General features: G+C 40.9%; 1 protein-coding gene across 2 annotated transcripts in view; it reads left to right on the top strand.

The window, feature by feature from the left end:
* The window catches only part of Klf7 (KLF transcription factor 7), a 90,582-nt gene extending 63,487 nt beyond the window's left edge, over positions 1 to 27,095 (top strand). For both annotated transcript variants that reach the window (XM_070018514.1, XM_070018523.1), the window contains exons 3-4: positions 15,820 to 15,943; positions 23,228 to 27,095. In XM_070018514.1, the coding sequence (XP_069874615.1) occupies positions 15,820 to 15,943; positions 23,228 to 23,279 (176 nt within the window). In that variant the 3' untranslated portion in view covers positions 23,280 to 27,095. The remainder of the gene's footprint in view (positions 1 to 15,819; positions 15,944 to 23,227) is intronic.
* Positions 27,096 to 27,590: the final 495 nt, after the last annotated feature.

A 27,590-nucleotide genomic window follows, 5' to 3' on the forward strand; every position in this document is an offset into this window, starting at 1 on the left:
TGAAAGTGGGAAGGGGAGGGGATGCCCCAGCCTTTAAAAGTACAGCTTGAAATTGCACTTGTCACTTCTACTCATATCTCATCAGCCAGAACTTAGTCATATGTCAGCAAGCAACTGCAAAGGAGCTGAGAAAAATAGTTTTATTCTGGGTCACCACGAGCTCAACAAGAGGTAGCTATGCTCTTCCCATAGAAAAGAATTGAGGCTACACTGGCAGTTGCTTCTATGCTTTTAGTCTTAAGAATGGCTTCTTAGCTGGTACCTCACATCTATAATCCTAGCTACTCAAGAGGTTGAGAAGTGAGGATGTAAGTCTGGACAGAAAAGTCCTTGTGACACTTGTCTCCTCCGATTAGCCACCAAAAATCTAGAAGGAGAGCTGTGGCTCAAGTGGTAGATATCTAGCCTTGAACAAAAATGCTCAGGGTCAATGCTTCTGTCCTGATTTCAAGCCCAAGGACTGGCACACAACACAAAAAGAATATTTCTTTTTAGCCAGACATGCAGACATCTTAACATAAAATGCTTGCACTGGGAAATTAAGTGTATGACATGATGAGGGGGAAGTTTCTGTTACATTCCAGTTTCGGTGCATTGAGAAATCAAAACAAGTGCATGACAACTAGGTTCCCATGGAGTAGCATAAGTTTTGAGTGGAAAGTTATATACTTTTTGCAATTCATAAAAATATTACATTATTAGGATAATAATGGGCACAAATTAGCCACACATTAAATATTTCTTGGACCTTTCTCTCTAAATTGTAAAGTTCCATTTCATTGACATTTTCTTCCCGGGATGCCTTCATTCTTCAGTCAAAGAATAAAGAAAAAAGGGTTTCATAGTTGTGGAAATAGCACCAAAAACTGCAGGCTATTGAAGTTAGATGATCTGGCAGGCTCAGGTACGGGGTTCTCCAAATGTGGGTGTCACTGTGTTAATGCTGAATTGTTTGCAGGCTTGGGAAGATTGCGTGTGTGTGTTAATGTAGATCCCATGGGTGGCTCAGGTCATCCTGCTTTCTGCCTGATGACTGCCAGACAGCCCAGAAGATGGAAAGGTGATGAGGATGGTATAAGGTACTTGAAGGAGGATTGGGAAATGGACCAGTAGTATATGCGTTTGGTCTTTCAACCAGGTTAGTGGAGGCTGTTTAGAAGTGCTCTGGCATTCTAAATTCTGGAAATTCTTAGACGAAGTCTGGCCTTTGCACTTTAATTGTCCGGTGAACAGTATGCAAACAGATTGTTTAATATGGAAAGTCTTTTTCAGACCAAGTTACATAAGCAGAGGGCAGGAGCGCCCACCTCTGCCAGAACCACTGCCTAGAGGATAGGCTTTTGGAAGTACTAGGGCCCTGCATTGTGCCAGGCTCCAAATATACAGATGTGAAATATCAGAACTCTGTTCCCAGGACTGTCAGTGGAGGATAGAATTGGTCCTTTGACTGTTACCACCTCCTTGTCCGTTCTTGCAGCTGCTCTTCATGTACTTACCATTTACCTCCATGATGATGACTTATCATTGGACCTCCTTAGGTGCCAGTCCTTCTCCTGAAAGGCCCCTTACCCTTGTTCTGGACATCCTTCAATTCAGGGAGTCTGATTTCCTCTAAGACATCTACCTCATGGTTCTGCTAGGTTGTGGGGGATTCTTTCTCTTGATGTGTACACACATGTTTATCCCGTGTTGTTTCTGTGCATGCCTGGCACTCGCCAACCTGGAAGTTCTGTGATGTTGTGGCTGGCCTTCTCACTTTCATCCTTCACAGTCATTGGCCCGTGCATATTAGAACCAGCCATGAAGGCTAGTAGAATGTTGGAATGGAATGTGTCAAATAGAGAGACTGGATTTTGCCTGTCATTCACTGAGACCCAAATTTATGTGTTGGACTTGACCAGCTCACTATGGACAGAATGAACTATTCTGGAGATCATACATGCTAGAGATTATGAATCTGGAAGCATTTTGTATCTTTTTAATTGTTACTGTAAAAGTGATGTGCAGAGGGCCCACTGTTACATGAGTCAGGTGATAAGTACATTTCTTATTTTGAACAGTCACCTCTTCCTTCATTTTTTCCCGTTTTTTTCCCCTCCTGATCTCCCCTCCCCTACAAGGTATATAGTTCATTTTCAGCAGTGTCTAGTGAGTATCACTGCTGTATTTGTTCATCCTTTTTCGATTTGTGATGGATCATTTATCTATTAATTAGCATGTTAGTCATAGGGGTGTGTGTGTGTTTGTGTGTGTGTGTGTGTGTACACCTATATCCATATAGTGTGCCCAAGCCTGTACTAGACTCTTATTGATTTCAGCAGCAAATTAGAAAACATCTAGCCCAGTGCCTGCACACCCATTCAAAATTTACTTAGTATTTATTGCATTGCAGGTATTAGATGTCCCAATTTAAAAGCACTTTTCATCTAATGTGGATGGGAGCAAAGCAGTGCAGGAGATCAAGGCATGAAAAGATAAATATCTATGGGAATTAGTAGATAAGGAGCCAGAGAGCATAAGCTTAGAGAAAGCTATTATTTTCTAAAAAAGGTGAAATACTTTAGGAGAGGCTGACATGTAGAAGATAACACCTGGTGAATAGACAATAGAAGAGATGTTTACAGATGATGGAAAGTAGAGGGCTTACATAAGGTACAATGTGTAGACAATTAGTTGACATAGTTTTGTGAATGTCTTTTGCTATATAGGCAGTGATATATAAACAGTATTTATCCTATGTTACCATTACTAAAACGAGAAAGTAAGATTCTTGCCAGGCACGGTGGCACATGCCTGGTAATCTTAGCTCTTGGGAGTCTGAGATAGGAGAATCATGAGTTAGAGATCACCTTGGGTATTGAGACTTTGCTTTAAAATTAATAAAATGGGCAGGGCGCTGGTGGCTCATGCCTGTAATCCTAACTACTCAGGAGACTGAGATCTGAGGATCGCGGTTCAAAGCCAGCCCAGGCAGGAGAGACTCCTATCTCCAATAAACCACCAGAAAACTGGAAGTGGCGCTGTAGCTCAAGTGGTAGAGCGCTCGCCTTGAGCTGAAGAGCTAAGGGACAGCGCCCAGGCCCAGAGTTCAAGCCCCACGACCGACCAAAAAATAAATAAATAAATAAAATAAAATTAAATGGACTAAGATTCTCTTTCTTCTTGAATTACTGTTTCCTTAGACATTGTTCCTGGTTAAGGTAGATATTTGGGTTGCTTTAGCCAATGGGGAAATTTCGTCTCTGAAAAAAAAATGTTTAATGTTCTTGGAAGAGAGTTTTGTAGATGGTGTTTTAAACCTTTCATGATTTGATTTTTGCCTCTAAGAACTTCTAGGGAACTGTTGCCATACCTATTCAACTCATCTGGAAAAGGAAGCTGTTTTCCATTATCTGCATGTAAATTATCCAACTAGAGCTTCTTCAAGATTCATAAAACTTATCTCTTCCTCTCCTTCTCTCCCTCTCACCCCCTCTCTGACTTTCCCTCTCTTTCTCATTTTGGGACAAATTTATCTTATAAACTATTGAAATATTCAGGCTACTTCTTCATCTACCTTTGTGAAATCAAGGCATAATACTTAATGTTCTTATGCACTTATAATCAGAACAAACTCAGTTAGAGCCAGTTATTTTATATCTTCCAAGGGCAGATCTTAGATGATGTTTAGATTATCTTCTCATTTGGGGTTTTTATACCTTTTTTCCTTTCTCTTTTCATGTAGATTATGTATAACATACAGGGAAATTTTTATCTTGTCAATGATCCAGGCTTATGGCATTCAACTTTTAGTTGGCCAACAAGAAATCCTCAGCATTCCTAAGGCAATAAATTAGATATATAGTCAGTTAGTGGCTACTATGGATCCTGAGCCAGTACTCCTTGTTTTAGTCTCCCCCTCTGTACATTTCCCTGATTCCCAAGTGCCCAGTGCTCTTACACCACCCTATACCTATTGGATTTACACAACTGAGTCGCCAGTCTCAGAAATCCATTGGATCTTTTCTGTGTTGGTTTATCTCCAAGGCATACATGTCTGCTTTAGCAATATGGTTGTATTCAGAGCAGCTTGATGATGCCTGCCCTATTAACCATGCTTACCACATGTCGTTTGGTGCTAAAGTAAAATCTTTTTCTTCTTCATTCTTTTAATTATTATTATTATCTTTAGGTAGTTGTACAGAGGAGTTGTCATTTAACAAAGCCATTTATGAACACAATATATCTTGATCAATGTTACCCCTTTCAACATTCTCACCCATCCCTCTACTACCCATTCCTTCCCTCATTATCCTCATTATTCTTGTTGTTGGTGGTGGTGGTTGTGGGTCTTGAACTCTGGGCCTGGTGTGGTCCCTCAGCTCTTCAGCTCAAGGCTAGAGCTCTACCAGTTGAGCCACAGCACCACTTCCGGTTTTCTGGTGGTTAACTGGAGATAAGAGTCTCACAGACTTGCATTTCCCCCATCTTATCATTTTTCATTCAACTACTACTTTCCCCTTTACCCCACCTCTTTCAAGTACCTGCTTCCTGGTGTTTTATTTTGCTGAACTTTGATTTTGGCTTTGAGATATCCCTTGAATCTGCCATATTGATTTATGAGTTTGGAATCTAAATCTCCTTTCACAAATGAGGGGAAACAAGCATCGTTTGTCTCTCTGGGTATGATTTACTTCACATAACATATTGTTTCCCCAAGTCTCCCATTTCTTTACAAATGATAAAATACCATTCTTGCTAATGGAGGAATAAAATTCCATTGTGTATATAAAACACATTTTTTCTTGATCCATTTTTCCGCTGAGGGGCATCTAAGCTTCTTTATTCTTAAAGTTTTAAGTGATATAAAAATGAATTGTTTGGTTATTATCATGTACCTGTAGTTTGTTGCCTTATGACTATCTTTACATTTAAGAGCAAAACAAGAGATTGACCAAGCAAGTTTTAAATTCATAGTTTATAATTATCACATTCCTACTTAAATATGCTAAATTGAATAGTAGGAACCTAATAACGCTTTTAGGACTGAGTGGCAAAAACAACCTACAAATTACTTTCAAATAAGTTCAAACAATGCAGTTGTCATCTTCAAAGGAAAAAGATAAGTGTTTGGATAACTGGCTTTTAACCTTACTGTAACTGATAATCACCAAAATAAATTTGAATTTCCAAGTAATATCAAACTTTGAATTTAGATGGAGTTAATCTCCAAAAAAAATGGATAAAAAACCAATTTTGTTGAATGGCAACCCTTTAGTGCAACTAGTTAAAGTTAATAAAAAATATACAAAAAGGGAAAAAATCTAATTTAAAAAATAAACTTGAACAGCAGTCAAAAATAGAAATCAAAAGAAAATATTTTTATAGTTATCCTGGACAGACATTAGTGGCCCACACTTACAAGCCCAGCTACTCAGAAGGTGGAGACCACAATCATAGACAGAACCAAGGAAAAAGTTTCTGAGACTCCCATCTCAACCAAGTAGTTAAGTGTGGTGGCACATGCCTAGTGTCCCAACTTCAGTAAGAAGTATAACTTGGGGAGTATCATGGTCTTAGTTGGCCTAGGCAAAAATAATCAGAGTAGCTAGGAACTGGTAATTCACACTTTTATCCTAGCTACTCAGGTGTCTGACATCTGAGAATTAAGGTTCAGAGCCAGCCTAGGAAAACAAATATTTACCTCTGAATAACCAGAAAAATTCTGGAAATGGAGTTTGGCTCAAGTTGTAGAGTACCAGCCTGAGTGAAAAAGCTAAAGTGAGGGCTGGGAAGGTGGCTCAGTGGTAGAGCGCTTGCCTTGCATGCATGAGGCCCTGGGTTCGATTCCTCAGCACCACATAAGCAAAAAGAAAAAATCTGGAAGTGGTGCTGTGGCTCAAGTGGTAGAGCGCTAGCCTTGAGCTAAAGAGCTGAGGGACAGCGCCCAGGCCCAGAGTTCAGGCTCCACAGTCAGACCCCCCCCCAAAAAAAGAAAAAGCTAAAGTGAAAGCAAGAGGCCCTGAGTTGAAGCCCCAGAACAGAGGGAAAAATATAAATATGAAAATCATGCTTAATTTGAAATGTACAGCTTCGGGTTTGAGTGCTATTGATACCCAAATTCATAAATTGACAATTTGGCGGGAATAACAATACAGTACACTTTAAGAGTTGTAGGGTTTGTTTTGTTGTCTTGTTTGGTTGGGGTTATGGAGCTAATGGATTCTTCTTTGTTCAGCCACCTAGAAAATGATACAGTACTACACACATTTTTACATGAAGAAGGAATTTGACTTGGGGGATTCTATGGCTTCTTTGACTTAGAGGAAACATAGTCCAGTATCTAAAAACTCATGCTTGGAATTGTAGGTCCCTCATTGCAAAAGCTTTTGAATTTTCAACAACTAAATTTATTGCAACATCTGGGCTGCTTACTAATTGTACAACCAACCCAATCTTCCTTCAACATTTGAAGCAAATTTACCAAGAATCTAGTTTTGCCTCCAGATGAACATTTAAAACAATTCAGCTGGGTGCTGATGGTTCACACCTATAATCTTAGCTAATTGGAAGGTTAAGATCTGATGATCCTAGTTTGAGGCCAGCCAGGTCAGGCAAGTCTGTAAATTCTTGTCTCCAGTTAAAATCAGCAAAATCCCAAAAGTGGAGCTGTGTCACACATGACAGAGCGCTAACCTTGAGCAAAAAAGCTAAATAAGAGTATCCAGGCCCTGTGATTAACACACACACACACACACACACACACACACACACACACACACACACACACACACACACACACACACACACACACACACACACACCCGCACGCACTGTTTAGTTGTTAAAAATGGAAACATGGTTCTTTGGGTTTAGTTCTGCACATTGCCCCAGCTACCCTGTTCAAGGCAGAATTGGCTTCAGAAATGGCTCAGTGTGCTGGACTCCGGTGTTAAGTCACATGGTAGAGGCCTTGCACACATACAGGTGGCAGAGGACTCTGCACATTCTTGGGTGTTTGGAAATTCCTCTTTGATATCTCTACCATCATGATAGGACCTGTCGTTCATTTGCATCTTTATAACTGACCCATCCTTTCATATATAAGTTCTAGTGAACCTTTGTTAACTACAAAAGAAGTAGGATAGATATGGATGGATGGATAGATAGATAGATAGACAGACAGATATAGATACAGATAGATATTTTTATTTCTTTCCCACACAGTTAAGAACTATAAGTTTTACAGTAACTGTCTCTGCAGGCCATACTGCTATAAAACCAGATCTAGAGTAACCTGTGTTTTGATGACTAGTCTATTTTTCTCCACTAGAGAAAATTGTTGAAATGTGGTCTCTGCTCCGACTGCCTGGGCATCCTTTAGGAATTTGCTGTAAATGCAGATTCTTGGGTCCTCCCCTAGTGAGTCAACCTACTGGATCTTCACTCCCAGGGTGAGTCCAGCTTTTCCTTAGCCCTTCAGGGGCTTCTGATGCAAGCTGAATATGAGAATGTCCATCCCAAGGGACCACTTGTGCCAAGAAAAGTAGCTATTAGGATATGGACTATTTAAGAGAGAAATTACTCTAGGTTTTTAAGGTCCGTGTGTGTGTGTGTGTGTGTGTGTGTGTGTGTGTGTGAGTGTGAGTGTGTGAGTGTGTGTGTGTGTGTGTGTGTGTGTGTGTGTGTGTGTGTGTGTGTGTGTGTGTACTGCCTGACCTCATCTACTATGTAGAGAGCTTGAGCTTTTCAGTTAAAGGGAGAACAACTCATACATAGCTCATGAACTCATGAAATGAGCCCCCTGGTCAGAGAGTTTGCAAAGCATCCATTAAGTTTGGAAGAGGGATGCGGCCATCACAGAGGACTTTTTGGAACCCTTGGTTTAATGATCATTTCTTAAATGCTTCAAGCTGCTTCTGCTCCCAGGGCCTTTGTACATGTCGTTCTCTCTACTTACAAAGTTTTCTTCTTTCTGCATCCAGTCACTAACTTCTTTCTGTCTTTGCTTAAATTGCACTTTCTTTGGTTTCTGATCCCATGCACAGACTCTACAGATGATTCTGGCATACAAGGTTGGATATGGGAGCTATCAGTCTACACCTTAACTGATGCTGTTGCTTTCAGTGAGACTTCCTATCTGCCTTGCAGACAGAAAGGTGAGAGTGAAGAGAGTAAGAAGGAAGGGGGGAACAGAAGTGAGTCCACAGGGGTGAGGAACAGGGTGGGCTGCCCATCTTTCCTCCCTTAGCCTCTCATGGCTAAGAACGACTTCAAGAAAATGGGAATGTTTCATGCCTGGAAAACTATGGGGAGAGTGAACCCTTAAGTTCGTGTGATGATGGGAGAGGAAAAAATGTATTTGGCTTCTACAGAGAGAATATATTTTAACCTGGTGTTTTCCTAAGCAGAAAAATACATGCAAGCCACATACACAATTTTAAAAGTTTTCTAACAACCTGCTTTAAAAACTTCAAAAAGGCCGGGGAGAGCACTCGTTATCATGTGTGCAGCCCTGCGTTCACTCTCCAGCAATACAAAAAATAACTAAGTAAATAAAAATAAAAACAAATGAGTTAAATTAATTTTAATTATGTTTTACCTAAACCAATCATGCAAAATATGATCATTTCAACATAAAATCAATATGAGAAAATTATTACTGAGATACATTTTATGTTCTTTTTTTTATATTAAGTGCAATACACTTAAAGACATGTCAGTTCGTATGCTAAAATTTCGGTGGTGCAAATTCAATATAATCCTATCAAGAATACAAACTATGGTTACATTGACTCCATTTTAAAATTTTTAGTTAAAAGTAAACTAAAAGTTCAGTTCTTTGGCCACATTTCAAGTGCTAACAGAGATAGGTAGCTAATGTCTACTGTGTTGGACAGTGTAGTCATTGACAATTGGAGGATTAAGTCCAATTCTCTTTTGCATCTCTTCTTATTCTACAATAGAACTATACTTCACTGAGGATATGGCTTGACTTTTGGATTATAGATTTTTTTTAAACTTTTATTTGAAAATGCTAAGAACATATGGGTAAAAGTTACATAAGTCAGGCAAAGAATACATTTCCTTTTGGACAATGTTATGCCTTTACTCACCCTCTCCCAGTTTTTCCCTCCCAGTCCCCTCTCAAATTGTACAGATCATGATCCAGGAAATGGGAAGATATCCTAACCCAGGGCCAGTCATTATACTTGTTTTACGAATGAATTGTGAAAATTGGGTAAATGTCTGTCTGTCTTGAAAAGTGATTGGTGCTCTGTGGCTGCAGTAGATCAGGTCCTTCTAGAAGGTCTTAGGTGAGCAAGTAGTAGATGAATGAAAAAAATCAACATGAGCATAAATTAATGAATACGTGTTCTATTTTCTATATGAGCTGTTGCGAATGGTTTTGAAATTTTGAAAAGTAAAAAAGCAGCTTTATTCTAATTTTCCATCAGTCAACTAAGGCAAGAACCTTGAGAACAAAAAATAAAATATTTAAGATTCAGCTTGAATCAAAGAGAAACTCAGGCAATTTTCCCAAGCAGAGCTAGTCAATAACTTGATATTGGGATTTTTTTGTAAGTTGTAGCACCTACAGCTTGAGCAGGCATTGCTGAGCAATGGAGCGATGTTTACTGGTTACTATATCCAGTGTTAAGGAAGCTTAGTGACATTTTCCCTCTACCATGGCTTCTTTCCCCAGATGGCTTAAATTCTCTAGAGCTGCGGAGTGTAATATAAGAGCAACGGATGGGTCTTCGCTGAGTCTCTCTGGATATACCTAAGGATAATATGAAACCATCACAAAGTATTCTTCCTCCTTTTCAGTCAGTATTTCCATGTCCACTCTTTCTAAGCTGTAGCCTATCATTTCCAAATTCTTAATTCAAGGGCTGACTAGAGTAGCACCTGACATGCCCAGATGTCTTGTAACCACATTTAGAAAAGAAAAAGAAATAGGAAACTCAGTTTGAATGGATATCTATGCATGTCAAAGTCCTAGTATTTTTAGGACTTAGATTAGAAACTCGAAGCTGTGCAGCTCAGGAAAAAAAAATGTAGAAAATATGTATTAACAATATTTGTTTCCAGGGGACCCTTGAACCTTGCGTGCCAGGCTGCCATACATTCCTGTTCTATGCTACATCTTCATCAGTCTAAAAGAGATGGATTTCATGCTGTGTCTTAAAGGCCAAGTTGCAGCCCAGTACATTTCACATGTCATCGATATGCTCTCCAACACAACTTCAGGCACAAGCTTTGCGGATGAGTTTCATAAAACAAAGCCCTTCGCATCCCAAAGGAGAGTGGATTGGGAGACTGAGGGCCTATCAGCAAGTTTTCAGGATCATCCTGAGACTCTGAGAGATGGAGGAAAAGTGGAAGTGACTTTTGATGGGATGGAGAACTTCATTCCCTGCAGAGAACCACATTTTAGAAGAGTGTCCCATTTATACAACCAAGCCGTCATTACTATACTGTGCCAGTTCAATTCACTGACGTAAAGATATTGGCAATCATGCTGGCTTTCCTGCCCCTCTGTGTGTCCTCTGGCCTTTCTTGTACATCAGGATATGATAGACAGGGCAGAAGCAGGCACCATGTTAGGCCTATTGGCATCACCATGAACCAAATGGATGTCTGCCTGAAGCTGAGAGTATAATGGGAACCTGACAAAAAGCATACAGACAACACAGTTGCATCTTCAGTAATAAATTGGGGGTGGGGGAGGGGGTTGTTTGGTTTGGTTTCTTCATTTGAGATTGGGTCTCAGGAGATTGGGTCTCCAGGCTAGTCATGAACTCCAGATCCTCCAGTCTCAGCTTCCCAAGTACTGAGATTACAGATATGTACTGCTACCACCAGCTGTTTATAGAGGTGATGAGGGTAGGGCTTTCCAAGAAAGGAGGCATTTAGGCAGAGACCTAAGAATGATACAAGATAGCAAAAGCCTTCCAGGCAGAGGAATTGGCAAGTGCTAAGGCCCAAAGGTGGGGGAATGTGAAGGAGATAGGCAGTATGGTGGCTCCAGGAAAGGAGGGAGGATAGGAGCTGAGTAATCAGGATCCAGGCCCGCAGATTGCTGCATTGTGTAGTACCCTGTCGGTTTGTGACTTGTATCCTGAGAGTAATAGGAAATCATTGTAGCACTTCCATTTTTATTCCATCTTAATCTTCCTTGGGGGTGCTGGGAATGTTTTTGGTAGTCTAGTATAGCACCTTCAGGTATCTTTTACACAGTAATGTTTTTAAATGCACAAAACCCAAGGGAATGTCAAAGAAACCTGCTATATTGATACATAATGTAGCAAAGTTCCCTGAAAGGGAGACACATGTTATGATTTCCATTCTCAAAGGATTCTCTGCCTGCTGTGGGGTGAATAGACTGTGGGCAAAGAATGGAGATGCCAGGACAGCCAAGGTGGTGTTATGAGCAAAGTTGTTTCTATTTATCTTCTAGGGCACTGGCCTCAGAAGCACAATTGTCTAATTGTTTTTAGTGAGAAGAAAAGTGAATACCCCTTCTATTTCTATTTAGACTCCTTTTGAATGAAAAAAGAAAAAGTATCATTCCCATTTATATTTATATTTAATTTGCCCTCATTCTTTCTAACTGCTCTATTGAATGTAGGTTTCACAATATATCATATGCTAGGACTTTAATCAAATTCTATAACTCATGAATATGTACATACATTGGAGGCACCTGCTCAGAATGTATTTATGCCATGGTTATTTGATCAATGGAATCTGAGGATCATAATTTCAGGAGATTGATACTGTAAGAATCTGAAGAAAAAGCCACCCTGGTTTAGATCACACTCCATTTTAGATCCATTTTGTGGGAGCGCTGAATTACTGCCATGAGTCAACCTCGCTAAATGTCAGCTGTTTCTCAAGCATCCCTACCTCTCCTTAAGACCCCTCATCTGGCTGTCAATCTATTTACACCCAATTAGACTTAGTGTCACCTCTAAGGTAGCATGTTTCCCCAGGGAAACAAGTTTTCTAAAGTTAGTACTGCCCAGCTCCCTCTCTAGCTCTCCCCCTCCCCCGCCTCTCTCTCACCCCTCTCTCTCTTTTTCACATTCACAAAATATGCACATACATGTATACTCATACACACACAGAAACAGGAGGAAGATGTTCCTTTCTTTTCTCTATTTTTAAATTTTATTTTATTGTAAAGATGCTGTACAGAGGGGCTACAGTTACATGAGTAAGGTAATGAGTACATTTCTTGTTGAACATCATGACCAAAAAAAAAAAAAATACTTCATTTTTTTATCCATAAAATAATTCTTTTATAAAGAGAGTTACCCAAACTTCTTAGGAAGTGAGTAGAACCACATTCAGGGAGGCTGTTAGGATGAAAATCTAGTCACCTGTTGGTAGAAGTGAATCTTCCCCTTGGTACTGGGGTCTAGCATTAAGCCATCTTGGACATGTTGAAAATACTAACAAGAAGAATCCCTGCCTGCTGGGTAGAAATTGGCTTGGGAATTGAGTGCAGACCTGGACATTTGACAGCATAGTATTAGGCCCTCTTCCTAGGCTTTCAGTCTGAGGGCATGTGCCCGATTCTGTGGTTCCCAACCCCCTCCCGGACTCCTTTTTGCTTGCTTGCTTATTGTAAATTTCTTATTAGTGTGCATTTGTTGAAATGGTAACATGAAGATAAACTGATTAGAGGGAAAGATAGTTTGATGAGTCACTATAACTTGGCTAAAATACCAGGGCAAAAAGGGACCTGACCTCTGGGTGTCACATGATTATGTGCCTGAAGGATAAGATTCTGGGCCACATCCAGCTACCTATGGTTTCTCTCTAGCCATTGACAATGGGGACAGTCACTAGAAGGGCATGAAAATCATTTCTGGGTAGGATAGTTGGGGTGGGTCAGGGGTTAATTATGTATCCCCACATTCTGGGAAGTGATATTATGTGTCAAAAGCACCTAGCTAAAAAAATACAACAAAAGAAAAGCAAATAGTTTGAAATGAAGAAAAAAAGAAAACGCTTAGAGACCGCCACTTTGATCTCCTTCCTGCGCCCTTCCCAATGGGGCTGCCCTTGATGGAAGGATGCCTGGGCTAATTGCTACAGAACATCATGGGAGTTCCTGAATGCTTTGTTGCATTTAGTGTATGGGGCCAGAGAAGTCCAGTCTTACATGCTCTGAAGGTGTGTTTAGGAGTGGAGGACTTTCAGATTTCTGAAAATGTACCTCTCTCTATTTATTTACCTACTTATTGTTTCAGATTTCCATTTGGAAGAACAGAGGAGCCCTGGAAGGTGATCAGCGGCATTAAATAAGGATGGCAGCAATGTCTCTAGGGTCTTTTACTTCCTTCAAGTATCCTATTCATTCTGAATAGACGTGAAATCAGATTTTCAGATTTTATTTTCTATCAGTTTATCAAGGAAACATTTGAAGTTTTAAAAGCTTCCGTGTTTCTAAATATTTAAGCTGACCACAGTAACTCCGGCCTTGGAGTCTCAGATCTATGGAAGTTTCCATTGACAGCTAATGACACAGGTCTCTTGAGCAGCCCCTGCAGACAATGAGGATGTGAGAAGCAGATTGGGATTCTTTGAATATCTATTGGGTGCCAGGCGCAAGAAACATGTCTTATACATGACAACTTATTTCAAAATCATATGATTTTGAATATGATTTTATTAATAAGCCTGTTCCCGTTTAACAGATGAAGACACTGAGTTCTTGGATCTGTAATGAATTTTCAGCAAGGTCCCAACTGTGATTCCCAAGTTTGTGGAACACCTGCACTTAGCAACTTTTCTTTAACAGGTTTTGGTTTGAAGGAACCAAAAGGTGAACTTTTAACATTTCTCAGTGTTACATTTTTTCCCCTGCCTTCCAAAAATGAATGGATTTCCTCCTGGGCTTCTAGCCCTCCCTCGTGTCCTCTTGGTTCCCTTTAAAAGAAATTCCTGTGTGTCTCATTCCTCTTCTTTATCGGCCTTATAGAGCTGAGGCTCACTGGGGCACCGATTTAATGAAATAAAAATTTCAAGCATGTTTGGTTTGATTCTAGGCGATACAAATAGAGGATTGTGAGTGCTTTGTAGTCAAGTTTAAAGGGAAGGGAAAGGTGGAAAGAAAAAGTAGGTCAAGTTCAGTAACAGTGATGTCTTCTTAAGGGCTGCATAGTGAAGATTTAGCTATTGAAAAATGGAAAAATAATGGCATAGCCATAGTACTTTGGCACCTCTGTATTCTGAAATTTTGAGTTCTCCCCTTTATAATAGTTGCCAGTGGTATGAATCAACTGTGGCATGAATCCACTGTTGTACTCAATAATATAATTTACATGCATATTGATTTGTCCCTCCCAAACATTTTGAGGTACATACAGTTGCTCTCTCTGAGAAAACAAGCAGAGAAGTTCATTGACTTGACCACGGTTAGCCAGCCTTCCCCAGAGTTAGACATTATTGCCTAAAAGTAGAAGCTGGGCCTAGGAAGATTAGTTGTAGACCTCTTGACCACTGTTCTGGCCTACTTTTAAGTTGCAGGGTCTTAATTTCATGACTTCCTGGAGTTTTACAGATTCTTTTTCTTAATTAGAACCAGCTCACAATACAGCTGGAAGGGTAAATATTTATCATGTTTGGTGTTAGAGTTGAAGTCTTTGTTCTGTTTTGTTTAAAAAGAAAATCTAAGCTGGGCAATGATAGTTTACACTTGTAATCCCAGCTACTCAGGAGGCTAGATCTAAGGATTGTGATTCAAAACCAGCTCTGACAGTAAAGTCTGTGACACTCTTCAATTAACTACCAAAAAGCTGGAAGAGTAGGTGAGCTCAACTGGTAGAGCACCAGCGTTGAGTAAAAAAAAAGCTAAGCGACAGCACAGCACCCAGTACACACACACACACACACACACACACACACACACACACACACATACACACACACACACACACACACACACACACACACACACACACACACACAGAGTCTAAGGCAATGCCATGAATGTTCTGCACATTCTCTTACATAGACCTCATATTCCTCCATTTGTATTTACCTTATGAAAAGGTCACTTTAATACAGTACTCAAATTTCATGTTTCTCAGCAGCTTCCCTGTGGCTGAAAGCCGCTCTACAAATTGACTTCTAAAATATTTTGTTATAAATGGTAGTGTTCCCTAATAGGAAGTGCTGTAGTCAATAAGTTATAGGCTTCCTAACTAGGACTTTTGTGAAGTTTTTCTTTTTCCATAAATTCCAGGAATCTGCAAGCGATTTTTATTTTACTCTCAAACTGTAGTCTTGCCTGCCCATCCACTCTGATTTACTGGAAGGAATAGTGATTCTAAGCTATTTCTCTTATCAGTCAGCTACCTGGCTAAAGTCTGTGGTAGAAGGGGAGGGGAGAGTAGAGACTAAAAAGCCTGAAATGGTAAATTACTGTAGGTTCTGGAGAAAAATAGAATTAGAAGCATTTGTGGTTCAGATGAAAATAGCACATTTCCTTTCTGCTTGGGCTGTGGGGGGTCAAATCACTCAGGGGAATAGAAAATAAATAAAAATTGATCCCTCGCCAGTCGAAGGAAATGCTCTGACTCTGGGAACTGAAATGACAGCTCCACATTTGAAGATCTTGTGAAACAACATTTGAAGGTTAAAACAAAACAACATAGACATACTACAAACAAAGAAGTGTCATACCCTGTTAGGAAATCTAGTCTTTCCAGAATTCTTGAAGCAGCCCCTTTTTATTCAAGGCTGACCACCAGGCAGCAGAAACCTAATTCGGAGTGAGCTGTTTGTTTGTTGCTGACCTTGGCTCTTCCATCTCTCCTGCAGGTGAGAAGCCTTACAAGTGCTCCTGGGAAGGCTGTGAGTGGCGTTTTGCACGGAGTGATGAGCTCACGAGGCACTACAGGAAACACACAGGTGCAAAGCCCTTTAAATGCAACCACTGCGACAGGTAAGGGGACTTACCGAAGGGGAGAGATGGGAAAGTCGGGTTGGAAGATGGCCTGCTCTGCGCATGTGCTCATGGATTTGTCACAAGCCCGTCTCACAGATACTTGGTCCTGGGAATGCCTTTTTCTCTTTCCATTAGGGAGACCAGTGACAAAGCGTGCCTTCTTGCCATGTAGTTGAGGTATAAATTCAGTTTTACAAGCATTTACTGAGAAGTTTCCTTGAATTTGTCACTAGGTATCAACAAGACGTTGTTCCTACCCTTGGAGAGATGATACAGTAAATAATTGTAGTTTAATAGGAAAAGTAATCGAGTAGATAATGTTCACCTGTACCTGCTCTCAATACTGCTTTCTCTGAACCTTCATGATATGAAAAGTATAAAGTTTACTTAAAGGAAGCAAGGTTAGTCTAGCAAGCTTTGCTCTGAAGCATTATCATAAATGAATTTGCTAATGAAACTTTCTTTGGAGGCCTTAGAACATTTTTTCCTCCATGCAGGTAGACAAAGGGGTCCAAAAGATGCCAACACTTGGAGAACAAACCTATGTTGTGATTCAATTTCAAACTTTCAGCATTTGATATGGAAGGAGGATCAGGTAGCAACAGATACTACCCAAGTAATTGAATCTGACAGCCCTGGCATTATCAACCAATAAACCCCAAAATGGAGACTCTGCAGGCCAAGGTGAAGGCAGGATTAGGTTTAGACATAATCAAATAATGGGCTTGCATCTGAGCGTGTTATCCTTCTAATCCTATTTCTGTGTTTAAAAGGAAGCTTAAGAAAATTAACCATCTTTTTAATGCAATACTAAAGGTCTCCGTTATGATGAGAAAAATGCTTCTAATACGATAAAAGCCTCTGACAGCCTCAGGGTTCCCCCGGTATGGGCAGCAGCTTTCAGGATGGCAGGAGGGAGTGAGCAGGATGTCCACAGGGGCCTGGCTGTCCTTGCAAGGAAATGTGATCACTTGTGCATCCTGCCCACCCCCCAGTCCCCATGCCCGTGGCCTCCCGCTGGCCAGCCCTTCCTCTGTAGTTCCCTTGTTTGGAAAGCAGGCCAGGGATGGCCCAATCTCATGGTTGGCCAAGTTGGCTCCACGCTGCTTTAAGATGCTTATAAAGAAGCAATTATGTTTTTCCTCCTTTTTTTCTTCTTCCTGAAGAAGCTATTTTCCTCTTATCTTCATCCTCTAAGAACTAAATAAGGACTCCATGCCTCCTGGAGCCCAAAGATAACCTCCCACCCAGGGCTGGGGAAGTACACTCCATGCTGCTATTGTCTCCCCACTGCCTTGAAACTCAGTTCTGCTACCCAGCAGAACAACTGTTGTTTTAGTTTCTATCCGGATCCCTAGAAAGCCTCCTGATTATTCAGGACTCGGCAGCTTGTCTTTTGTAGAAAGTGCCGCCTTATTTGACATCCTTCTTTGACTCCCATCTCAAGTGTCCCTGGTACACTCTTCACTTGCTCTGGCTAATTAAGAAACCTATGGGTCATGACTCTTCTCACTGTGAGCAAGGGCATTCAGTTGCCTCCATGAGATGAAGGTACATTGTTTGTGAGCTGTCGTGACATGAGGCACGATGATGTCATGACATGATGTCGCAGCAATAGACATGCACACAAGCTGTCCATCTCTGAAGGATGGTGTGGCTACACTGGGGGGAAAATGTGAGCATTTTTCCTTGGAAGTGGACAGCATGTATTTAGGAGGAAATTGCCAGACTTGGTATTCCTCTCTTCAGATCCACTGGTTGAGGAATGTACAACTACCCAGCTTTTCATCTATGAGCCTTCAGTCTTCCCACAGATGTGACTTACGTGGAGAAATATCCAAGCCCACTAGATAATACAGTGAAGGAGATACCAGTGATGGGTAATTTGGTTAGTGTTTTGTTTTGTGTTCTTTATCAAAATACACTATGATTTCTGGGGCTAGAATTTGCTGTTCGAACGTTGCCAATTCTGGGACATGGTGGGAAAAAGGGGGAGAAGGGGTCAACCAGAGTCCTGTGGCATATTCCAGTAGTACCTTTTTGGTGATGTCAGAAATGAGAGTTAGAGTGTCATCAGTGTCTCATAACAGGCAGAATTTTGCATTTCAACTGCAGTGAATGTGCTAAGAATAGACTGGTCTGAGAGCTGTTTTGGGGAATTGGAGTGTCCCCAAAGCAGAAGAAAGGAAGACCTGGATTGAACGAGGTGCTGGCATTCCTTAGGAGACTTTCACCTTTGCAAACAGAGGGCATCACAGCAGTACCCTGCACGTAGATGCACTACTGCTTGCCTCTTAGAGTTTGAGCAACTAGTCTACCTTATTTAGAAGCTAAATGAGATATATCTCCCTCTCCTTAAGTATATGCCAGGTCTAATTTAGGCTTTTATTTGTCCATACGGTAGTTTGGTATTTATTTATTTATATAGCTAGTATTTCACCTTGTTAAACATTACATACACACATTTTTTAATGCACTTCTGGTTTTGTCTGAAAAACAGTCCTAGCCACAGTGGGCTCACATTCCCCATGGCTGTCACTGATTGGAACTGCATAGCCATCACTGTTCATTTGTGATGGTCATGAGATGACTATTTTTCTACTTTCTCCACCATTCCCTATTGCCTCTTCAACCTGGTGGTAAACATACATTGCCAGGTATTAACCTAATTTCTTTGTTGTTTGTCCTACCAGAAAGAACAGTATTTCTTTGTATACATGTTCCATCAGAATTGGAAAGAGATAACCTGATAGTGTTATATGTTTGTTGTAACTTGACTTATTACACTTAGAAGCTTTATCTGCCCCTGAAAAAACTGGGCTATGTCCCTTCAGGTTTGGGGTATAGTGAGAGGACTGTATCATTTCTTTACCATCAGATTGAACTATGCAGCTTACTGAGTGACCACTTATCAGAGGGTTGAGTCATTTCAAACTCATAGACTGTGAGGTGGCTGATGGTGGTGAATAGAGCTCTGCTTCCATTAGACACAATGTGCAGAATACATTCTTCTAACTCAGCACAGTTCAGTGTAAAGGGACTGCCACTCGGGTAATGCGTCCAAAATCTCAAGAGTTTGGGAGGAGGGAGGCCAGTTGGATTTTCATGACAGTGCATTTACATGTATTAAAAACTACCTGCCAGAATCTTAGCCCTTTAGCCCTAGAGGATTGCTGCTAGCTTACTCTCCATGTGACTTTCAGTGTGCCTTATTCATGAGCAAGAGAAATGACTGTGAGCTTTGACTGGTCCTCTGGAATGCACACATTTCAGTCATTAAGGACCTTCTAAGGACCTTCTTGCTTAAGGTCATCTGGCTGCTACACAATTATAAACACCCCCTGGGGTTGTATTACCCTTAAAAATAATTCGATTCTGCATTTCTAGATGTAGAGTTTATCTACTACCTTTTATGGTTCCTATGTGGAACTCACTAAGTATAAATTAATAAATAGAAATTAATCATGACTAAGGATATCACTGGTGTGAAGTGAAATTAAAATCTCAACACTGAGGAACCTTGTCTAATCCTGAACATCATATATTTTCTAAAATTTGAACAAATGATGATTCTAATTTGATTCAGTAGAGGTACAATTATATTTCGCACTGTTTTAAAGATTTGAGATTTTTTTCCTGAAAAATTTATTGAAGGGAAACAGAAGCTTGAATGTATATTGCTAGATACTCAACAGTTGGTAAAGGCAGAGTAAAAGTTGAACACATAAATGACTGAATGGATCTTTTACATAAAATTCCCTATCAAGAGTGTTACTTTATTTCTTGAAAGTTCTAACGGTGTAGAAAAGAAAGCAAAGGAATTCCATTCAATGCCAGGGCTTTCTTCTCACTAGCTCAAATTCCTTTTTCCTTTGGACAGGCAAGGTTTCTGCCTTGTTCTCTCCCCAATCCTGCCTGACCACTGACCCTCTAATATTCCAGTTACCACTGTAACCAGTGCCCCCAAATTAGCATCATATTCATGTACTTCACAAATGTGTCGTCTTGCCATTTCGTAGGCTTCAAAGTCCAACATGCCTCCAGTGTTCTCCCCAGGCTAAAGTCAAGGTCTCAATAGGCTGGCTTCTTTTCTGGAGGGTATAAAGGAAGAGTCTTTTCCTTGGCTTGTCCAACTTGGAGCAGCTGCCCACATTCACTGCTCATCACCCACTCCTCCATCATCACAGCTGCTCAGTACTTTTCCAGCCCCCATCTGTATGGTGTTCTTTCAATTCCCACGTCCATTTTTAAGGACCTTCTGATGATGGTGGGCCTACCCAGATAATCCAAGATAACCTCCCTTCAGCTGATTAGTAAATCAGTTCCATCCACAACCTCTCCTTTGCACAGCTAAATATAGGCACAGGGTTGGGGGATTATGGGTGGATATTTGGTGTAGAGAGCACCTTATTCTACCTAAAACAACCTCCTTTAATGTATAAACTCAGCTCTGTACGCCACAGATTAACAGACAACTATGGCTGAGAACAGTAGTTCTACAGTCAGGCTACCTAGGTTGAAATGGTTTAGCTATGTTCTGATGAACATCTTATCTAGTACTGGGAGATAAGAATGTTATCTTTTTTGTTGTTGTTGTTTTGTGAGTGAGACTATTTTAAAAAAGAAATAAGAGCCAGGTGCCAGTAATACTAGCTTCTCAGGAGGCTAAGATATTGCAGTTCAACCCTTATCTCCAATTAACTAACAAAAACCTGGAAGTGGAGCTATGGCTCATTTGGCAGGGCACCAGCCTTGAGTAAGCCTTGAGTTCAAGCCCTAGAACCATAAACAAACCCCCCCCATATACACACACAAAACAAAACAAAACAAAGAAATACCTACAATGATAACTTCCCAATCTGGATCTGAATTTTCTTCTCTAGATAGTTGGGATTAAAAGGGAAGGAAAGCTAGGTGCTGGTGCTCATGCCTGTAATCCTAGCTACTCAGGACACTGAGACCTGAGGATCACGATTTGAAGCCAGCCCAGGCAGAAAAGTCTGTGAGACTCTTATCTTCAATAAACTACTAAGAAAAAGCCGGAAGTGGTGCTGTGGTTCAAATGATGGACTGATAGCTTTGAGCATAAAGTGGCTCAGGGACTATACCCAGACCCTGAGTTCAGGCCCCAGGACCAGCAAAAATAAATAAATTATACAAATAAATAAATAAATGGGAAAGAGAGAGAAGAAAGGATGGAAGAAGGAGGAGGATTCGAGAACAGACAGTAGACAACACTCAGCCATACAAGTTAAATGCTAAATTTCCTGCCGGCTTTATAACCTTTTCTGTGTACCAAAGAAACTTGGCACTGTTTTATACTAAATCAAATTCCTTTAGAACTGACTCTTAAGATTTAATCCATATAGCTTGCTCATAACATATTTGGGCCTAAAATAAGTGGGTATAATTGAGATTGTTACTGTTAAAGTGGGTATAATTGAGATTGTTACTGTTATTGAATGTGCGATTGGGTTGGGTTGTTTTTTGCTGTAATTTCCCCATCTTTATATGTTTTGGGTTTTTTTTTTTCATTGTACTTCTATCCTGTTTAGCTTCATTTCCTTGGGATTCTATCCTGCACATGTACCTATTTAAGGAATGGACACAAACAGAGGGTGTGGAGAGTGTTGGGGTCAGAGGGCAAGGTGGATTTGTTTGTTTTAAGAATGAATACACACAGGAAAATCCTGCCCTGAACAGGAAACTCCACTAACCTAAGCAGAGCAGCCTGTGAACATGCTAGCCAGAGTATTAGATGGTGGGATGTCTCAGGTCCAGGGGAGCCTGGGAACATTCTCATAGGTCAGGAAGTGGCCAGTTTTCAGGAGAGGGATGGAGAGAGACAACACATAGCCAGAGCCAAGCGTGACTGTTGTACGTGCTCATTTCCTGGGATTCCAGCCAGAACCTTAGCTCGTCAGCTGTTGGGACATGGAAACACCCACACTATTAGTTGTAAGGTGCAGAATCCTGACTCAGGCTGGTGTTAACATCACAGAGAGTTTATTAGCTCAGGTAACTAGCAAGAAGAGAAAATTTGATTTACCTCTAGGCTCAGCTGGCTTCAGGTTCCCAGATGTTGTCATCAGGACTCTTTCTTGCTCTTTCTGTGCTCTGATTCCCTTTTGCCTGTTGGCTTTCTCTCCAGGAGGCTCCTTCCCATAGTGGCAATATGGATACCATTTGCTCTAGGCTTATACCTTGGTAGTTGAGCAGTCTCAGTGGAAAACAAAGAACATTTCTCTTTCAGCAATTCCATCAGTTGGGCCTCCTCCATTGCCCTTTATAGGTCATTTGACTGTGTCTTAGCATGTCACTATGGCCATAGAAGGCCATCTTTGATACTACTGAGAACATAGAACGATTGCCACCCAATAGTGTCTGGTCACAGATGAAAAAGGCAGGAAGACAACCACTGTTCTCCTGCTGAGTAAATCATTCAGTTAACAACATTAGGTACCAAGTCATTGTTTAGTCCAAAAGAATAGACTCAGAGATTTGCTCTAGCTAGCTTCTAGCGCCTCCCTGAGCTATGTAGCCATAGCTCAGCTCCTTACACACACACACACACACACACACACACACACACACACACACACACACACACACACACACACACACACACACATACGATGAAAATACACACTGTGGAGGGTAATATTAGACAGAACACCCTTCTCCCAGCACAGTGCCTTCTTTTTCTTGACTTGAATATGGAGCACATGCATGGGCCTGCAGACTTCACAAGAAGCTCTCTCATTGTAAAGCTCAGGTCTGAAATTTGGGTGGTGCAACATCACTGTTCCACGAGCTGATGAAATAGGCTGATTATTTTTCTCCTTTTTGTATTTGCAGTATGTGAACATGACACTTGTGTTTAAAGCATTTTCACATTTGTTTCTTCTTCGTTTCATACAATTGCAACCGTAACGGCTAGCCTCTTCCCATTTATGAGGCAGTATTCTGAGTGCTTTGCAGAGATCACCTTATTTAATCCTCACAGCCAACCTATGAACAGTACTACAACTATCTCTGTTTGACTGATGAGGAATTAAGGGACAAAGTGGTGAATGAGCCACACAACTCTTGAAAGTGCTGGGATCTGAATTCAAGCAGTCTGACCCCTTAGCCGACTTCCCTAGCAGCTCATTTCTCAATTCACACAGACTGTCTCTCTGTTAAGGTTGATCATTTGTCTCTCCATGAGGTTAATAGAACTAGTAGTATTCTTTCCCTGGACTGCTCTGATATTCTATTGTTGTTGTTTATATGTTCTAGGTGTTTTTCCAGGTCTGACCATCTTGCCCTCCATATGAAGCGACATATCTAAAAACAACAACAACAAAACAAACCCTAAAGGCCAGAGTTGTCATGGCGTCGGCCAACGTCCGAAGGAAATGCCGTGAGGCAGAGGGCTGGACTTCAGGCGGGGGATCCATTGCCTTGCAGAAGAAAGTTCTCACTTAAAACCTCTGTGTACACACACGCGCGCACACACACAGACCCACACACCCTGTCACACACAGATGCACACACGCACCTACTGTCGTGCACTCAACTCTATTTAAACTATATACATCTATTCCTTATGCCTTGCCCTAGCCAGATGGTAGAAGGCGAAGAGGAAGGAGGCCTGGTGAACTCAGCAAGGCAGACCGGCTGCTTACTTCAGCTCTCTTGGAATTACTTCCTGCTGTTGCCAATGGAAATCAAAGCAAATGGATGTGACGTCTCCGCAGGTGGACGGCAATCTGAGGGGCTTATTTTGCTTCTCGGTGCAACTTAATAGGAGAATCCAACGTCTTACAATTGCATATGTGTAGCACTAATGTTTCTTTTTAAATAGTTGGGGGAAAAATGACCTAGAAAACCAAATTGCAGTTTGGTAGCCAAAATTAACTCTTGGTTTATTTGTCCTTTGTGTGTGAAAAGTCCTACTATTTCGTGCGTCAGACTTTCTCACAGAACTGTTGCTTGGTTTGGGTTCTTCTTGGAACCATTGAGATCTTTCGAGTCAGTACCAACGGCCTTATGGCCTTACAGGCGGCAGACTCTGGAATCCCACCTAAACACCTTTCTGGCCTGCATTTCTCTAGACTTCACTCTCAAGGGAGGAGTTTTCTTTTCTTTTCTTTTCTTTTCTTTTTTTTTGACTCTTGCACACCATATGCACTAGGGATTCTGGAAACTTCTAGCATGACTGCAAAGTGGCCAAGAGAATAAAAGTCTTTGATGATAAGTCACAGTATATCCCTTGAGCCTCACCTTATTGCCAGTGCTAGATTTTTTTTTCTTTTTTAATCTCTTTTTTGTTTGTTGGGTTTCTTTGCTAATGAAAACTTGAAAAGCTTATTTGGAAGCTTCAATGTTTTATCTTTCCTCCGTGGACTAAACCTCTCCAGGACTCTGTCAGCACCTGGCTCTCGAAGCAGCCAATCAGATGGGACATCACAGTTCTCTCACCCTCCTTGAGGCCTGGTGACCTCAGCGCCTAGTGGTCAGCCACTGCGCTGTGTGTCATTGCTACCCTAGTCACACCATAGATGTCGCTAGTCTCCAAGGGCAGCTGCGTATTTAATCTAACTCTGGGTTAGGACCTGTCATAAAAAGCCAAAAATAATCACTCTTTCCAGGAGTAGGGAAAACTGAGGATGCTTCCCAAGTCAAGTGGCTTCACAAAACATCACCCTATCCTCCTCTCTCATGCCCACTGAGCTCATGTTACCCACTTGTTCAAATACACAGTTCAAAATGCCATTGTGGGAATGAATGTAGGGTTGACCATTAAGAAAAGGGCAGAGGTGTTGCTCGTGTGATATTTCTAGGGTGTGTTGGCTAGGCCCACCATGACTTGTGATCTAGAGTACCCAGGATCAACAGAGGCCTCACATTTACTCCACAAGCTGTCTCCAAGGGGGTTACGGTCCTTACTTGCCACCCCCTTCCCCCAGACACACATATCCAATATTGATCTTGCTCTGCCCACATTCTTAGCTAGCTGGCACTGGCCTCAAACTCCAAAGACTGCCTTTAGGACCATTAAATGGCCTATGCAAGCAAGCGGGGTGGTTATTAGGACAGATTGTATATTTTGTATATTCTGGGACCATCCCTTCAAGACACGTCTAAAAATAAATAAATAAAAATGGCATTTGGTCCACACATGGTTGCTGCTCCTTCATACCAGCTGGCGCCCCTCCTGCTCTCCTTTGACTGTTTGACTCATTGACTGTTAAAATGCCACCCCATCTATATTTGGGATGCAAAACTGAAGTCTTTAAGAGGAAATCATAACATAAGAAACACAAACACTTATATGACAGCAACCTTCAAGATCCTTGGCATATGGGTTCTCAGCTTTCTACAGCCTTTGTTTTCGCTGAAATGTTGAAACTACTTGTCTGAGGGTAAAGGAACCTCCTGATCACAGACTTAGAGTTGCCAGTTGAATACTTGGGGCATTTTGAGGTCTGGCCCTTAGAAATTTTTCTTTTTCCTTTTTTCAATTCAGACCAAAAATTAAAAAAAAAAACAATGAAAAAAAACAAAAACAAAAAAATAAAAAACAAACACACAGACACAACAAATCTGTCCATTTGCCGGAGGCAATTTTATATATATATATATATATATATATATATATATATATGTTAGTTGGAGGGTATTAAGGGAAAAAATCAGTTTTATTCCAAAGATTTAAAACTAGTCATGACTTAGAAATAATTTCTGGAGCACTGCTTGCTGACAATCTTGTTGTTCTCTTCTGCATTTGAGTGCATCTTATGGCCATTCCATCTTGGCGTACCATGGGGTTATATTTGAATTTGAATGTGTGGGGCATCCTTTCTGGATGAAGGATGTGTGAGGGACCTTGAACCTCAGCTGTATTAAACTGTAGCACCTCCAGTCAGTGCACTAGATGAAACTTTAGACACCCCAGATTCTGTTGATTCTTTTCTTTTTCCTTTTGGTAGCAGCCTCCAGCATGAATGCACGCACACACCAGTGATGGCATTGAGCCATGACTGCCACGATTTATAAATGTTCTCTCCCCGGCTGGAGCTGCTCTTGCCTCTCGAAAATGCTATTCTTAAGGGTTTATAATGCTTAATTTTTGAACTGACCAATGCAAGGCTCTATTATAAAGAAAGTTTAAAAAAAAAAAAACAGCAACAAAAAAAGATAAAAAAAATTTTAAAAAAGCAAAAAAAAAAACAAAAAGCAAAACAAAAAACACAATGAAAAAGAGTAATCATTGCTGTTTGCTCCCGTTTGTCATCTGTGGTCTCATTTGAATGTGGCAGAACAAAGGCCCTATGGTCCTCATCAGTGTCTGAAATGTTTGGTAATTTCTCTCTCTTTTGTATCAGTGAGGTCCTTTGTAATCTGCTCCTGACCTTTCTCAGAGCAGGGTGCATGTATCTCAGAGCAGATACCATGATGGTGCTTGCTTGCTTCAGAGTCATTTGTTGACTGTGAGAATTGGCCTGAGAATTCGGTGGGTGCTAAGTGTATGGCTTTGAAACTATTCTTCTCTAGCCCAGGTTGGCACCTGTGAATGGTAACCAGTCCTAAGCATGGGGCAGGGTCAGTCCTAATCATTTGGAAATGAGTTTGGGATAAATTCACCATCATCTCTGAAATGGCAGAGGTGACTCTGAAGAGTTTATGGAATGAACAAATTTTCCAAGAAGTGACCCCAGCGTGTATTTTGTGCCCAAGAGGACTGGTTATTCAAGGAATGCTGTAGTGGACACTGGAAACACAATATATTCCTTTCTCATTTAAATCATTACCTCCTAACATTCCAGGGGATCCCAAATTTGACAGGAAAAACATGGCATGGTGTTTCTTGTAGTTGTCCTCTCCAGCATACTTTTTCCAGGGTTCACAGTTGGAGATATAGAAGAAGTGTTTCTAAGCCACTGACAGTTTTCTTTATTTCAAGGTGTGCTTCTTTCTCCTACCACATGGCTGTAAGTCAGAGATGTGGAAGCCTGAAATTGCAATGCTGCTCCTAGCTACTGGCCTTCTGCCCCACTTTTGGTTTGCTGGTCCAGCTTAATGCCTGGTGGTGATGAGTATTATGTCCAGAAAAAGAGACATGACAAAGCTGCGTTTTGTGAAAAATCGGAGACCTCCCCCCAATGACCTTCATGCTGACCATTTCCTTCTCTGTGTGCGTTCCCTCAAGAAGCCCATCAAATACCCGCTTTCTCTCAATGCCATCTCTTCCTTGCCTGCACCTCTTGTGCCCTTTTACATCTTTGATTGCCTGATTATAACAGGGTAAAAGACAGTCAACCTCTTGCATGATGAGCAGAATGGATTCTTAGGTGGTTTTGTTTTTTGGTTTTTGGTTGTTTTTTTTTTTTTTAAAAGTTCTATAAAGCCAGAGAAGATTTTTAGAAGAACTTTAGTTTGGGATAAGCTTCCAGATTATCCATGTCTATTTGTATCAAAAAATATATGGGGTTTTCAGGTGGCTCATCCAGTGTGTTCAGAGCCTTCTGCCTGTAGCTTCCATCCTGCATCTGATGAGAAAGTCAAATGAAAGAGACATTGTGAGAACAAAGTCTAGTGATTGTTTTTGATCACTCCAGATCATTTCCTCTATGAAAGCCACTTCATAAAATTTAAA

Source organism: Dipodomys merriami, unplaced genomic scaffold, assembly GCF_024711535.1.
Source record: "Dipodomys merriami isolate MVZ:Mamm:240054 unplaced genomic scaffold, mDipMer1.0.p SCAF_1, whole genome shotgun sequence".
In the NCBI taxonomy this organism is placed as follows: Eukaryota; Metazoa; Chordata; class Mammalia; order Rodentia; family Heteromyidae; genus Dipodomys; species Dipodomys merriami.